This window comes from Onychomys torridus, chromosome 12 (genome assembly GCF_903995425.1).
Source record: "Onychomys torridus chromosome 12, mOncTor1.1, whole genome shotgun sequence".
Lineage (NCBI taxonomy): Eukaryota > Metazoa > Chordata > Mammalia > Rodentia > Cricetidae > Onychomys > Onychomys torridus.
Window position 1 is genome coordinate 58,579,727 of NC_050454.1, and position 16,085 is coordinate 58,595,811.

Below are 16,085 nucleotides of genomic sequence, written 5' to 3' on the forward strand. Positions count from 1 at the left end.
ACATATGCAAAAGTGTTTGAAACTAAACTGTTGATCTGTAACACAGAAAGTATTCATCCCCAGATGTATTATACATATGTGTGTGTGTGTGTGTTTGTGCGTGTGTGTGTGTGTGTGTGTGTGTGTGTGTGTGTGTGTATGGGAAGACTACACCATCTTTTATGTTGGGAATCATTTTGCAATATATCAAAATATATGTTACTCTCTTTACAGATGCTGAACTGTCCTCATTACTATTATCCTAAAATTATCATTTTCTTGTTTTGTCTTAAAAAAAATACCTTATGTAGCCTTAACCATACAGATTTTCATATATGTAGATCACACTAATTTGTACACACATTTACTCCAACTCAGAATCATGTAAAAATATTAAACTTGCTGAGACAATAGTTGTACTATCATAGAATCTGCTTATTAACATATGGAAATTGGCATGTTATTATTATTGAGCTATCCCATTCTTATTTTTATAGTATAATTTAATTTCTTCAGTGGCAGTTTGTACTTTTTATCTATATCCTACACATTGTTGATTATTCCTGAATATTTGTTGATTTTGATGATTAGTAAGTAAAAATTATTTCTAAAGTTATAAAATTAGTGCAAGATACTTTTGTGGCTAAGATAAAACTGAATTTACCTCTCTACTTTTTATAATATTTCTGGCATCTGCTTTAATTCAACTGTTGATTTGTAAACTATAAGAATTTCTATAAAAGATATGTGCCCTTTAATGAACAATGTTTCCATTTTTCATCCAATTATTTATCTTTTATTTCTTTTTAATAATTTATAGTGAGGGCAGCAAAAATTTGAGTAAAGTGATAAAAACAATATTTTTATGTAAAACCAAATTTAGAATGCTTAAAATATTTTCCATTATTTATGTATTATCTTTCTCTAATTGAACACTGTAATTAAACTTCTAAACAAACAAATCTGCACATATGATGAATTTGTACTGAACTTTTCTATATTGATTGAGATAAATTATGATTTTTTTCTGTTTAAATGTGTGTATATAACTTTAAATTATCAAATCACAGAAGAGCCCTATTTCATCTATAGCATATGGTGATCCAAAACAGTAAAATAATTTTATTTATTTATTTATTGTTTATTTGTTTGTTTGTTTGTTTTTTGAGACAGGATTTCTCTGTGTAGCTGGAACTCACTTGGTAGCCCAGGCTGGCCTTGACCTCACAGAGATCCTTCTAGCTCTGTCTCCCAAGTCCTGGGATTAAAGGGATTAAAGTTGTGCACCACCACCACAGCTGTTGCCGCTGTTGCCGCCGCCGCCACCACTGCTGCCGCCACCTCCACCACCACCACCACCACCACCACCACCACCACCACCACCACCACCACCACCACCACCCACAGCCACCCAGCCACTTAATGATTTATCTGAGCACAGTTTGAGCAAAGGAGACCTCAAAGCCCAGCCACAGAATGGCATACTTCCTCCAACAAGGCCACACCTACTTCAATAAAGCCACAGTCCTAATAGAGTCACACCTACCTTTTAGGGGCCATTTTCTTTCAAACTACCAAAGATATCCTATCTTATAACATCAATGGTACTCAAATGCCATTCTTAAAAATCAGCCATTCTACTACCTGAATTCACTTTGTATGATTTCTTACTCTCTCTGTGTGTCTCTGCCCCCCTTTCTCTTTCTCTGTGTCTTTGCATATCAATGTACCTCTGTCTCCATCTCTCTGAATATGCATGTGTTCTCTCCACTTACCACTTGCTTCCTCTTAGTCTCCTGTCTTCTCTGGTGCTGCTCATACCCTGTTTGTTAAATTTCTTCATTCCTTCCTGTTTCAGTGTATAATAAAACTCAGTATTTAATTCAGTATATAGATTGCAACATGACCAAGGAGTTGTTATCATGGCATAGCTTTACCTTTTTGACTTACATTTCCTTCACTTACATATTATTGTTCCTCTTCTAGACTGCATTTGTGGCATACTATAGAAATTATAATGAGCAATGACAACATGTTGTTGATAGAGATGACACTTATTTTATGGTGACCATTTACATTCAAAAAGAGTCTTTAAGATTATTCAAAGATGAATGACATATTTGCAGTTCATTTTTAAAAGACTGGAATTTAAGCCTCTTAGTTACAAGCTGCTTCTAAGCCTGTTATAAAAGTGTTTCCAGATAGAAGACCGGTTTGTTGTTAGAACGTGATTTCTCCAGTTTTTAATAGATGAGAACAATGATATAAGAAGAAATTAAAGACTTACTTTTTTTGTATTCTGATGATATATAGAGATATACAAAGTAAGTAAGAAGTATTAAGAGAAGTTAAATAGAAATAGTTTCAAAGTACTGCCTAATGTTAAACTTTTGTCAAATAACAATTTTAGAAGGGAGTGGGGATGGTCAGAGACACAGCACTGGAGAAAATAAACTTCTTCTGAACTAATTTGTCTGTATTTCTCAGTTGATGTAGGTGATGATTAGAGAGCTTAGGTTGTTTTCCCTGGAAATGAGAGCAGATGCCATTAGAGCTGGTCTTATAACTCAGATATCTTAATTCCTTGCCCCTTTCTTCCTTTATGAGACTAACAGAGAAGGTTACAAAACCTTCTGGTATTGCTGCTGGTGCTGAAACCTAAGAACTCAAGGCCAGGACAGACAAAATAACATGATTCTACACCAATCACAGCACAAAGATGATTCCAAGTGATAGTAGATTTTATGAGAGCTTTCATGTAGAACAGCAACATCAAGGCTTCCAAAACCGTTTTTGGAATTATGTTTTCCCTCACCATGGTGCATCATCTCATTTAAGGAATCAGTACTATTGAAGTAAATAAAAGATTCCAAGTGCCAGAAGTTTTTGAGTATGATAATTAACAATTATTCCTTTGCCAATATCAAATAATCATCCCAAACATTTCTCTGCATCATTTTTTATGATCTGTGAAAATCAAACAAAAGTTCTGTTTTATTTTCTTGGTTATAACCTCTTTCTCACATTTAGGCTTCTCCTTGAGTCCATGGCTCTAAGAGCCTAAGGCTTTAATCCTGAGCCTCAGACTTTCATTTAATTTCCTGAAAAATTTTATTGTGAATAAGCATGTGATTTATTATGAATAAAACATGCTGCCTTGGAATCATTTAACAACTCAACCTTAAAACACATGTGGTGATTTGTGCATTATATTTAGAGGCACCAATTTAAAGTAAGTCTATAGAGACTTATAAATGTGTAAAATTCCATGTTGACCCATAAAACTAATCTTTGCTGCTTTGAAACATATTTTCCATTTGAATCATTAATATACAGAGTTTATTCTCACATAATATGAATATACAAATATTTTAAGAGTGTCTTTCAGATAACTGGAATAACTAAACATCATTTATCACAGGTCCTCATTTGGGGTGACATCAGGGGCATTTAGAAGTCAAAAATACTTTGTAATTTCCTCTAGTGTCAAAAATCATAGTGCTACAAATATTAAAATATCCTGATATGTCAAAATGGTCAGTATGTGCGTATGTGTTTTAAATTTCAAACAATAATAAATAAATGTTAAACTTTTCTGATTGGGGTATGGTTAATGCTACTAGAAAAGTTTATTGTGATTATTCACTAGCATATTGGTGCACAATCATACCCGCTGTGCAAATCTGATGTTCATTTTTGGTGGATGTTATAACTAATAAATTAAACCTTTCCTTTTTCCACTGTAAACACCTTATTTTTCCAACCACAACAGTGAAAAGCCTACTGAAATCTAACAGTAGTTACAAAAGTCTGTTGAAATCATTCTTCAATAATAGCTTTACCAAGTCTTTGGAAAACGGTGGCCTTGGTCCTTGAGACTCACTGCTGTTCCATCATTTCAGTTGTTTATGCTGTTGAGTACTCTGCTTCTCCTGCTGCTGATGTCCAGCTTGCTCCAATTGGATCTGATGTGGGTCATTGATGCATCAAACCTGTCAGCTTTGCCTGTGGTGGAGGCTTTACTTGTTATCATTCCTCTTCATTCCTCAGGACAGTTCTTTATCCAAGGAGCCGTCTTTCACATCCTTCCAAAGCAGTTGACCTTGTAGATTTAGTTTTCTACCAGGTCGTTGGAGGAACAAGTTGTACGGCAGGAAAATTATGTCCCCAATTTTCTCTGACAACTATATTATTTTATCAAGCAAAATACTCTTCAGGGCTGACAGCTGAGCTTGTCTTCTTGCAATACAAGCTGATTTTTAAAACATTGCCTCACTCCTAGAATGATCTGTTTTCTAAACTCTGATCAGCATTTCTTGGTATTTCCTTTTTTTTAGCATACTTGAATTCACCTGCAGCAAGTGAAGATTTCAATTTGGTTTTTAACAAAAACACTGAAGTTTTCTCAAATGTTACTTCTATAGGTCTTTTGTTTGTTGTTGTATTGACAATATGTTATGTTTGAAATGGATTTCAAATATGGTAAAGTATTTTTTTACATATATTGTCTTATTTGAATTTGTACTTCATGGGGAGAGAATCAACCAAAAATAAATATGCACAAAAATGTTACTAATAAACCTGATACCTTGTATGCTAAGTTAAAAAATAATATTAAGCTAAAAATTAGCAAATTTGTACTTGTTAGATAGTTTGCCACATAACTGTAAAAGGACCCTACTTTTAATTCAAAGATTATTTTCAAAACATGATGAATCAAAAAAATATAAATTGAACATATATTAACACTGTAATTACTTGTTTAATCAAGTTTCCAAGTACACATCCTAGTTAGTTAAAAGTGAAAACAATAAGTTTAATTTGCTTATTATCAGCAGATTTTGCCTTTTAATCAATTACTTATGAATTACAGTTGTCTAATGAAAGACTCACATGAAATAATTCATAAGGACATCTATGTAAATAAAATCCCAAACATTTACATTTCCTACAATCAAAAATCAATTTTTGATATCTGTTAAGCTAAATCTATTCATTTATTTCATACACAACAATAAAGCAATTGTTCACTCATAACAAAGTTTCATTCACATTTTAATTATTTTTTAAATTATTTTAAATTTTTTCTCATACAATATAGTTAGATAATATTCTTTCCCCCCTCCCAACTCCTCAAGATCCTGTCCACTTCCCTACCCAAACAACACTTTTCATTTAGTTTTTAAAAGAATGGAATTTGGAGCATATGCCACTACCTCTAATGCATCACCTTAATCAAGGTAGTATGCATACCTAACACTTCTGAAGGTTACCTTAGGACCTTTTAGTGTGATGTGGAGTAGTTGTCTGTGTGTGTGTGTGTGTGTGTGTGTGTGTGTGTGTGTGTGTGTGTGTGTATGTGTGTGTGTGTTTGTATGTGTATGCTTAGAATACCCATGAAATCTATAAGCTCAACAAATCCTCACAATTCCAACAACATATGGCTACCTTTTTAGGCACTGTGTTATATGGTAGCCTTCTGTTAATTTTTATAATTATATTACTACTATATTATTATAATAAATATTCATTCAGCATAGCCGAGACTTTATAAGCTTTAAAAATGACTACATTTCCTCACTAGCTAGATCCTGAAAATTGTGGTTATTTTTGCTCCTCTAAGATGAGCATGATTTTCTTATCTCATATAAGTGGTTTTAAGTGACTCATGTAATATTAAATTTAGGGAATATGATGCTGTAAAGATATTAGACAGATTCTACACTATTTTGTAGGGATGTAAAATGCCACATCAGCTATGTAAAGCAGTATTGCACATACTCAAGTTTAACAAAAAATGACTTCTATATGACTTAACAACCACGTATTTGCATCTAAATCTAAAGCTATTGAAATTAGGATCTTGAAGAGAAATTTACAGTGTCATTTTATTGCATTGTACTGTAGTCACATGGAATCAATAAAAGTGTCCATCAATACTTAAGGGGTGAAGGAAATGAGGTATAGACCTGAAGATACAGCTCAGCAGATTGCCTACCATGAGGAGGCCCCAGGTTCATTCCCTAGGACTGTTAAAATATATGGCATATGTAAAATGCAATAGCCTACAGCATTTAAAAAAATAAGAAAACCCTATTAGCAACTTTATTGAATGTTTAAAACATTGTAATTTGTAAATCAGTCTTTAAATGTACAAATTTCTTCAGCCATGGTGTGGAAAAATAATATTTCTACATTACCTAAGAGCATTCAGTCAAGGATTTACAATCCTTCCTTTCCAAAAGGTTATATCGGGACCCATTTTATTGTTCTGCCATAGCATCTGCCTATGACTAGCTGAAGAACCCAAGCTTGTGGTCAAGTAGCGATCAGTAAGAGCAGAAGCTTCTCAGTGTTATTCAGTGAAGAAATAGTCTCTATGCAAAATGTCACAGTTTCTAGCATCACCACTAATTACTGAATTGTTAGAGGTCTGTGAAGATGTAGAGTGTTTCCCAGATATTAAGACTTTAAGATCCAAACTCCAGGAGCCTCTAAGATCTAGAGTTAATGACCAAAGGATAACTCTACAGGATTTTCTCAAGATACCCAGCATAACAAGTTGAAATTAACATTCACTAGGACTACATCTTTGAAAAATAATGTTCTGGATATTTCATGCTTTTTATAGAATTTGGGTGAAAATCTTGGACAGTAGATTTCAACAGCATAGTTATCCTAAAAGTCTTTATAGTTGCAGTATTTTTTTTTTTTTAATCTGAAGCCATGGAAAACATGTTCTCACAAAGTAAAGCCAGAATCTTACAGTCCTTGTTGAGTTTTAATGAACATATTTATATGTATACTCTTTTAGGTATCATGTGAAATTTCTTCTGTGTTTTTAATTTGGTATTTCCATGAATCTTAACTGTTCTTACAATAGTATGTACATAATTTTGGATGTATATAAATAGTCAGTACATAATTTTGTTTTCTTTCTTTATCTACTTAAGTTTCAAGACTCTTAAAATCAATTCAGCTTCACTAAAGAAAGTTGTTAAGTCACAGATACATACTTAATCCTTGATGAAATATATTTCTTATTCTTCATTTCTTGTAACTCACATTATAATTTTCCTTTTTGTAAGTTAGTCAGTATTTTTTAGTCAGAGTTGACATGTGTAGCTGATAAACATCTATTTTTTAATTTTCAGTGATTTGCTATGAATTTTTTTCTTTAGTGCAAACATATCATAACATGTTCCGGTCTTAAACAGTTAAATCTGCTCTGATGAATTTGACAATTGAAGTCAGTAGCTAAAACCCAAAGATTTCCTCATTTTCACTAGTAGTAAGATTTGGAGAATTCTCTCCAAACTCTCATATTTGTGTTGACTATTGAGACTATAAATTTAAACATGAAAATAGAAATGATGAAGAAATATAAAAATAATATTAAAATATATGCCTATTAAAATTAGCATATTATATTTGCATAAAAATTATATATGAAAATTACTTGAATAAACTCAAGCTCTCATCTGAACTCTAAATTTTTACATATGTCACAGCATTTCTTGATGTTTTCCATACAATATACAAGTACATATATGTATACATGCATATTTAAAAATTAGTTATGTTCATCTATTAGCTATCTTGTTTTCATACTGTAATTTACTATACTTCTATATAAGTTTGTATCTTCTGTATAATTCAAAATTTTAAAAATAATATCAAATACTTCCTCATAACCAGCTTTATTCTCTGGTTTGTAGGCTGAAGCACTTCTAAAGAACTCAAGTTTCAGTGTGTATCCTGGTTTATGGTTTCAGAATACAGAATTCTCATGAGAACTGTGTCAGATTCAGTACCTAGTGCTGAAATATCCTAGAGTCATTTCCACTGTTATCAAACAATTTCTAGTACATCTATGTCAATTAACTCTATGTGGAGATGAGCATTTAAATTGTGTTCCAATTCTCCTTTAAAGCTACTAGGCAAGTATGTTAAAAACGTGGGGAGACTCACCTATGGCAATCCTATCTCCAGATCGTGTCCATTATTTCTTCTTTATGCTTTTTATTCTTTCATTTTGTTTACATATATATGCATTTTTACCAACTGAGTTAGAGTTGTTTACTACAAAGAGAAAACAAAGTATTATAAGATAATGTTGAATAAGAATTTCTTCTTGAAGTAAGTCAGAGATAGTTTGAATAATGCTTTATTGTTAGAAAACAGTTTAGCAAAGCATAACAAAATTTGCTATCTAAAACCCTCAGGGTTATGGATATAACTTCATGGTATTCAGAATTCCTTTCGTAGTTGTTTAAAATAAGATTTTTATATTTGTTCAACTTATTTTGTGTGTATGAGTATTTTACCTATACATATGTGTGCATGCATGGTGTCTCCAGAGTTAAGAAGAAGGTGTCAGATCCTTGGCTCCAGAGTTATGGATGATTGTGAGGCACAAAGTGGGTGCTAGGAACTGAGCTCAGGTCCTCTGCAAGAGCAACAAATGTTCTTAGCTGTTGAATTATTCCTGTAAGCCCTAAATAACATAAAAAACAAATGTTACCAAGGGAAAATTGACTATTAATTCCATACATTCAAATGTGAGCTAAATGTATTTAGAAGATGTTTATATTATTAATAACTTGGCTCACACATATTCTATGTTCTGTTCCTTCTTATAAGCACTAATTCACTGAATGTCAAAATTCATATAATTATCATTCTAAGCACTTAAATATGATAAAAATCACTTAATAAGGAGATACATTCACTACTACTTGACAAACTTCTTCATTTAGGTGTTTTGGAAATCATGGTAAAACTCACTAAAAAACAGAGAGGAGGTGTGGGAAAAGCCTATATTTTATTTTTATATGATGACTTTAGATGTAAATTCATTTGACAGTTTGATGTTAACAACTTTAGATGTTACTTTTTGCATATATTTTCCCCATTGTGTGGGAGAAGTTGGCTAAATATTTCCAGTGTGCTGGGGAGGAGATGGATTACAAAAGCAGGTTCTCTCAAGTTGTCCAGTATAAATAGCTCTAGGATTTTCAGTCTGAAACAAATCACACAGACCCAACTCCTTGTGGACTGCTAAGCCCATACAATCACCAGACACTGACAGACCCTCCTTCCATTAATGTCCTGATTCCCATGGTGACCACCTGCTCTGTGTGGATGACTGAGGGGACAGGTGCACTGAAGGAACCTTCCCAACACAGCATGTGCATGCAGAATTGCAAATATCGCTCCTTCAGTATATCTGAATGCCAGCCACATCACTAAATCAGTAACCAGCAAATGTGCCATCTGACTGCCACGAAGCCAGGGAAAAGCCTCTACCAGAGATTGCAGCTCATTATAAGAATTGGTTAGAACACACAAATATGATTGAAATCATATTCAAATCATGGAGTCACTTTTTACCTGCTGTACATATCTCAGGGTCTTTGAAATTGTCACTGTCTCATCAAATATGTACAATGATTAATGTAGAAAGATCTTGTTGCATTTTTACTTTTTAATTTAAAATGGATTTTCTTTTCATACAATATATTCTGATCCCATTTTCCCTTCCCCCCACGTAAACCCAGATCCCCTCTACTTCCCTACCCACCCAAATCCACCCTCTTGCTTTCTCCCCACCCCCCCCCCCCAGAATGTTAACAGGCATGTAAAAAATAATCACAGTAATAATGTAAAATAAGATAAAATTTAAAAAAATATATAACCAGCCAGAGTAAGACAAAGTAAACATACAAACAGAAGAAAAAGAGCCAAAAGAAAAGCAAGAAGCACACATCAACACAGATACATGCACACTCGTGTTTATAGACACAGAAATCCCTTGAAAATATAAAACAGGAAACCATAGCATGTACTCAATGGACATAGAAGGGGAAAAACTTACAATGCCATTATGTTCCTTTGTGTTGGCCATCCACTACTGGCTTGGGACCTGCCCTTAGGTTGGTTTGTACATCCGGTGAGGCTCCATTGGAAAAAAATAAGTTTTCATTTACAACTGGCTACCTACTGGCCTGGGTGATGGATGTGGGCCTGTGTCCATTTGCCCACTCAGTGCTCAGAGCCTCTCTGGCCTGGACCTGTGCAGGTACTGTGTATGACACCACTGCTTCTGTGAGTTCCACTGGACTTGGTCACGCAAGGCCAATAAGTGTTTGTTTTCTTGGTGCCCTCCATCTCCTCTGGCTCTTCCAATCTCTTTACCTCCTCTTCTGCAGCGTTCCCTGAGCCTTCAAAGGATGGATTTAACTGAGACATTCCATGTAGAGACAAGTGTTATGAGATCACACACTCTTTGTACATTATCCAGCATTCATGTTTTCAAAATGGAAAGGCAAGCATGGTTGCTGTATGTCATCTTCATGTGATATGGATACAAATACATTACATATACATACATTAGTCTATAAATGCTACTGAAAATTTTCCACGTTTAGCACAGGCCCACCATATACCTTGTATTGTTTTTATTTCTGCCCAGTATTGAAGAAAATGGCAGTGTTTTATTTTTACTACTTTTCTAACACTATTAGAGCTGAATGGAAACACATTTATTCAAGTATTTAAAGTAACCAGGAAACACTACCAATATAGACCAGGAAATCTATTTTTCACCACCTTCTGACATGTCTGTCAATTAATAGTCTATGATACAATTTGAAATCCAAAATAAGTAATGGGAAAATGATGATGAATTCCATCTGAAACGCAGTGAACGGGGGTTGGAGCCACTCCGATAAGACTCTGGCTGTGTGGCACCTACAGTAATTGGAATTCAGCACACTAGCCAAACTCTAATGTGGTTTGCTACCTCTCACATTCAGGTTAGTGATACCTACTGAAAATGAGGAAAGTACAAAAGGAAACCTTTCCGGTGCTCTTCTATTTGTTTAAGACTTAAAGAGTGAAGAGAGAAGCTTCAGTATCCAGGCAGGGATGTAGCATATGGGCTCCAAGAGAATGACTGGCAGGACTGGAAGGGAATACAGCAGGAGAGGCAGGAGAAGAGTGGAAATAGGGGACTGATGTATCTGCAGATGGACATTCAACACTCACTGGTAAGGACTTTCACTAGCATAAAATGCATGTTGTCAAAGTATAAACAGGGTTACTGTGTCAATATTCCTCTATTTAACCTATCAAGGTTAAAACAAAATGTTTTCAAGTGGTGTGAGGAATAGAGAAGGCAAAGCATGTTTCTGATTGATGTGTATATCTCCTTCTATGTGACCATAGTGTCAATATAATATCTGTCTACCTACCTAGTATCTATCATATAACTATAGATGATATTCATGTATCATGGATCTACCTGTCTATCCATAATTTATTTTAACAGAAAGCCAATGCAGCATGCTGGAGAGAATAATGATCATGAAGGTGAAAATGTATTGCCAATACAATTACATTTATCTGAGAAAAGTTTACAGGTGTCTTATATTTATCCAAGGGCTGTTGCGGAATACAGTGTGCCAAGCAATTCAGGAAACTTATCCATTGTATGATGACAGCAGCTTCAGGAGGTGTATAGCACCTTTAGAGCCTTTCAAACAAAGAAACTAAAAATAAAAACAAATGTGTAAAAAAAAAAAAAACTAAGTGAAAATGACACATTTCACGAGTGGCATTGGTTTGTATGACAAGATCTCTAGCTCTTTATGAATTCCCCTTTCATTCTTTTTGTTTTTTCTTCTTTAAGATTTAGTTTTTTATGTTAATTATGCATATATGTTTGTATGTATGTATCTGCATGTGGGTTTACCGTCAAGTGTGCACCATGTGCAAAGGCCAGAAAAGGGCTGTGGATGCAATGAAGATGGAGATGGTTGTGAGTTACAAGATGCACATTCTGGGTGGTGAGCCTGGTCCTCTCCTGGAGAAACATACTCTTGCAACTGCTAAGCAATACCTCTAGCTCCTCCATTATTTTTATTGCAAACATTACCCCCTTGGCTATGGTGATATTGTGTTCCCCAAAATATTGTGCACTCTAATCTGGGGTCAGAGAAAAGACAGTCACTAAATAGAGAGGCCAGAAAATGGTGGCACACACACCTTTAATTCTAGCATTCCGAAGGCAGAGATCTGTCTGGATCTCTGTGAGTTCAAAGCCACACTGGAAACAGCCAGGCATGGTCACACATACCTTTAGTCCCAGGAAGTGATGGCAGGAAACAGAAAGGTTTGTAAGATCTGAGGACCAGTAACTAGAAGCTTTTGGCAGGTTAAGCTTTTAGGCTTTTAGCAGCAGTTCAGTTGAGATCCGTTCGGATATGAGGACTCAGAGGCTTCCAGTCTGGGGAAACACGATCAGCTGAGGAACTGGTGAGGCGAGATAGTCTGGGGAAACAGGATCAGCTGAGGAACTGGCGAGGTGAGGTAGCTGTGGCTTGTTCTGCTTCTCTGATCTTCCAGCATTCACCCCAATACCTGGCTTCGGGTTTGTTTTTATTAATAAGGCCTTCTAACAATTCATGCTACACTTGTCCTATGGCCTAATGAAACAGAAGGACACATGCATACGTTTATATTTACTTAGGAAAATGTGATTATATTTTGTGATATTTATTCTTCAAGAATTTCATACAGTATATTTTTATCATATTCTTACCTAATCCCAACTCTCCCCAGATACTGTCCTATCCCTGCCCACTCAACTTTATGTCCTTTCTCCCTCTTAAAATAACAAAAAAGAAAGCCAAAGCAAACCAAAAAGAAAAAAAAAAAAGCATTAAAAAGCATGTAGTTCAATTTGTATTAGGCAACTACTCCTCAGCAGGAAATCTGTATCAGAGTGTGGTTTATATATCCCGTGTCACTACATTGGACACAACAACAACCTATTTTTCTCTTTCCATCACATCCATCCTCTCATTGCTCAGTGAGCTATGTGGAAGAGGGGATAGAGGATTGTAAGAATCAAGAGCCAGAGATGGTAGACGACTCCCAAGTAACAGCAGTATCTAGACACACCAGGAAAGATGACCATATGTTCTCCCAGAGACTGTGGCAGCATGCACATGACCTGCACAAGTCCAAGACAGACAAAACCCCAGCAAAAAGGAGGTGAATGGAACATAGAGCCACACCCTATCCCAAAGAAAATGTGATCATTTTAAAACATATCTGGATATCCTAAAAGATTAATTCTGAGAATACATATTTTCCATATGCTATCTCATAGAAAAATTATATTTACTGTCCTTCTCTCAATATAAACACATTTTCTGTGAAAAAAGTTGAGCAGACAATCCTGTCAGGATGATGATTTATTTTGCTTCATATATGGTCAAAAGGAACATGTTCAACCTAAATGACCTCTTTGTACGTGGCATTGTCCTAACCAGCTTCAAAGGAGCTATGAGAGAAATAAAGGAAGTTCTATAAAGTGCTGCTATTCAGTATAATGACTACTGTATATAAATAAAATGTGTGCGAATACATTAATTCATAGATGCATCTGTTTTGCATAGGGTCTTTTAGGTGAAGGAAGAGAACACTAGTATGTCAAAGTATGAAGGAAGTTGTCTAAAACTCATCACATTATTAGGAGAAAGTGGTGTCAGTAAAATGAGTATCAGAAATGAAGGCAATTTTTATCAATAGACAAAAGCAATGAAGGAATTTTGATTGAGAAGGATTCATATCGGATCTATTATACAGAGCAGTCAATAAGGAAAAATTAATTCTTGGAAATTATTCAAGTATAGTATTTAGAAATCACCTTGTATTTTGTTTCTAAATACTTAACACTAGCAATTAAGATTTTCATGATAACTTGACAAGGATTTTCAAAAGGAGTTAAACTCATGGCTAGATTAGGGATCAGTAAGATGCTAAAGATTTTCTTCCACTCTTACAACATAGGGATTTCATTTTCTATTATAGAATACCCCAAGATAAGAACACAAAGCAAAACAAAAATTCCAAACTGAAAAATATTAATGACAAGTAGACTATAATTTTACATAATATTAGAAATACTATAAAATATGCAACTCATAAGCAGTGTATGATACTATAGAAGGAAAGCTATTCCTTTTATTCCTGAAAGGCAGAAGCCCAGCATGATTAACATGTCGCTAGCAATCACCACACCAAACCACACCAAACCACACCATGTTTCCCTCCTGGGAGGCGTGGGGGGGGGTGCTTCTTTAGGGACATCCCTGCATCAGTAAGTGACAGGGATGGTGAAACTGAATCTATTTTTGTCAGTTTCCAAAGGCAAATTTCAAAACTTCATTGGCTTTGCTCTGGATCCTCTTTTTACGTCCATTTCTTTCACAGTGAAAACAACAGTGATGTGATGAGAGACAAACAGCGACGTGGTTTGGGAAAGGTCGTCCCCGTTGATAAGATGCCCCTGCTAACCAACTGTGGGGAGGACCCTGGACGCTGCTCCTCTATGGAGGAAGGAGATGGGATGTGAGCTCCAAGCTCAGAAAACACAAACCTGGAAAGGACTTTGCCCTCTCTCTCACATTCACTTTCCTCTCAAGATGCTGTTTTAGAAACTGACCCTGCCTTTATGTTGTTAAAGAAACATTCACGGTAGCTGATGGAATCAGTGGTAAACAGTGAAACCATTACTGAAGCCTGTTTTAAACACAGAATTGATTTAGGATACTTAATGATGTCATTCGGCTTCTGTGAACAACGGTGGCAGCTTGAGCTCCCTCTGCTGTCCCCCTACTGCCATTAACAGCAGCTGAACGACATAAGCAATAATGTAAAAAAAAGAAAAAGAAAAAAAGAAAAGACCCATGTCTACAAAATTCAGCTGCTGCAGTAAGAACTACCAGAAACCAAGAATAACGTTATTTTTTATTTTGCCTTCTGTAAAAGTCAGCATGAATTTGAAAAGAGGAAATGATAGATTTTCCCTTAGATGTTTAATATCAGAGACATATTTAATAGAACTGAGAACATAAGTAGCTGTAATGAATGAGTGGTTCCTAGAAATTTTTTCCATAAATATCTTTAAACTATGTAGGAATAAGATTGCATTACTAAAATGTCACTGCTTGTATGTGTATGCCATAAAGTACCAAATTAGAATCATCATTACATTTAGTAAATATTTAAAGTATAAACCACAGACTGCATTGGACACTAATATTTGTACCCTACTAACAAAGGAAAATTTCATTTATAAGGAGAAAAAAACTTTAGTAAGTGAAAAAAAATTACCAGTTGTTAAAGCCTTATAACTTCATAAAAGTAAATCATATGATTTAAGGAAACTATCACATGGAGATGAAAATTGAAATTTCTTTTTATTATATTCTTCTTATATTTTACTTTGTTTTCTACATTATGATTGTTAGTAAACATATTTTTAAATCAAATTGGCTTTGTTATATATTATTTTGTATAGTTAGTTCTCAGCTTTAATAATTATTAAGCCATTACATAGAAATAAATTTCATTCCATATCCATGTTTATTATTTTATAGAACCTGGTAATGGAATATGAAGCTTCATTACTTTTATTGTTCTAATAATATCTATGCATTTACTGTCCAAAAACTATTATCTGCATTTTCTACATGTACAATGTTTAAGTTCCATCTCTGCTCCGTGTATTTAAGTATGTATGTAAGTATGTACATATTTTATTTAGACATAGTTATACAAATTATGTTAGTGTAAATTATCTATCTTTCTATAAAGGTTGTGATTTTATATACATATAATCACAGATATTTTATGTAACTTAAAGTGATACTTTTCGTAACATTTTGAGATTTTCTTACTATGTGTTTTAAGGATAGTCACACTTTTCCCATAACAACCCTCTCCAACTTCTCTCTATCCATCCCACTGCATATTCTTCATATGTTTCCCCATCAAGAGTTCAGTTATTTATTATTGTCCAACTGTTCCTTCAAGTGTGGCCTGTCCCTGGATGTGGTCAACCTGTAAGTGCCCACATTCGAGAAAACTGACTTTCCCTCTCCCAACAGCTTTCAAATGGCAATAGTAACTCAGCTAGAGATGGGGTTTTGCCCCCGTCTTTGCCCTTACCATTCTGGGATTTTGCCTGACTTGAGCTTGCCCAGGTCTTGTGCATGCTGGCAACAGGACTATGAGTTCTGGGAAATTTCTCC

At 34.7% G+C, this 16,085-nt stretch overlaps 1 protein-coding gene across 1 annotated transcript in view; it reads left to right on the forward strand.

Moving 5' to 3' along the window:
* LOC118593865 (methyltransferase-like protein 9) overlaps positions 1–14,404 on the forward strand; it is a 182,627-nt gene extending 168,223 nt beyond the window's left edge. The window contains 1 exon segment of the mRNA XM_036203448.1: positions 14,263–14,404. Within this exon segment, the coding sequence (XP_036059341.1) occupies positions 14,263–14,404 (142 nt within the window).
* The last annotated feature ends 1,681 nt before the right edge of the window (positions 14,405–16,085 follow it).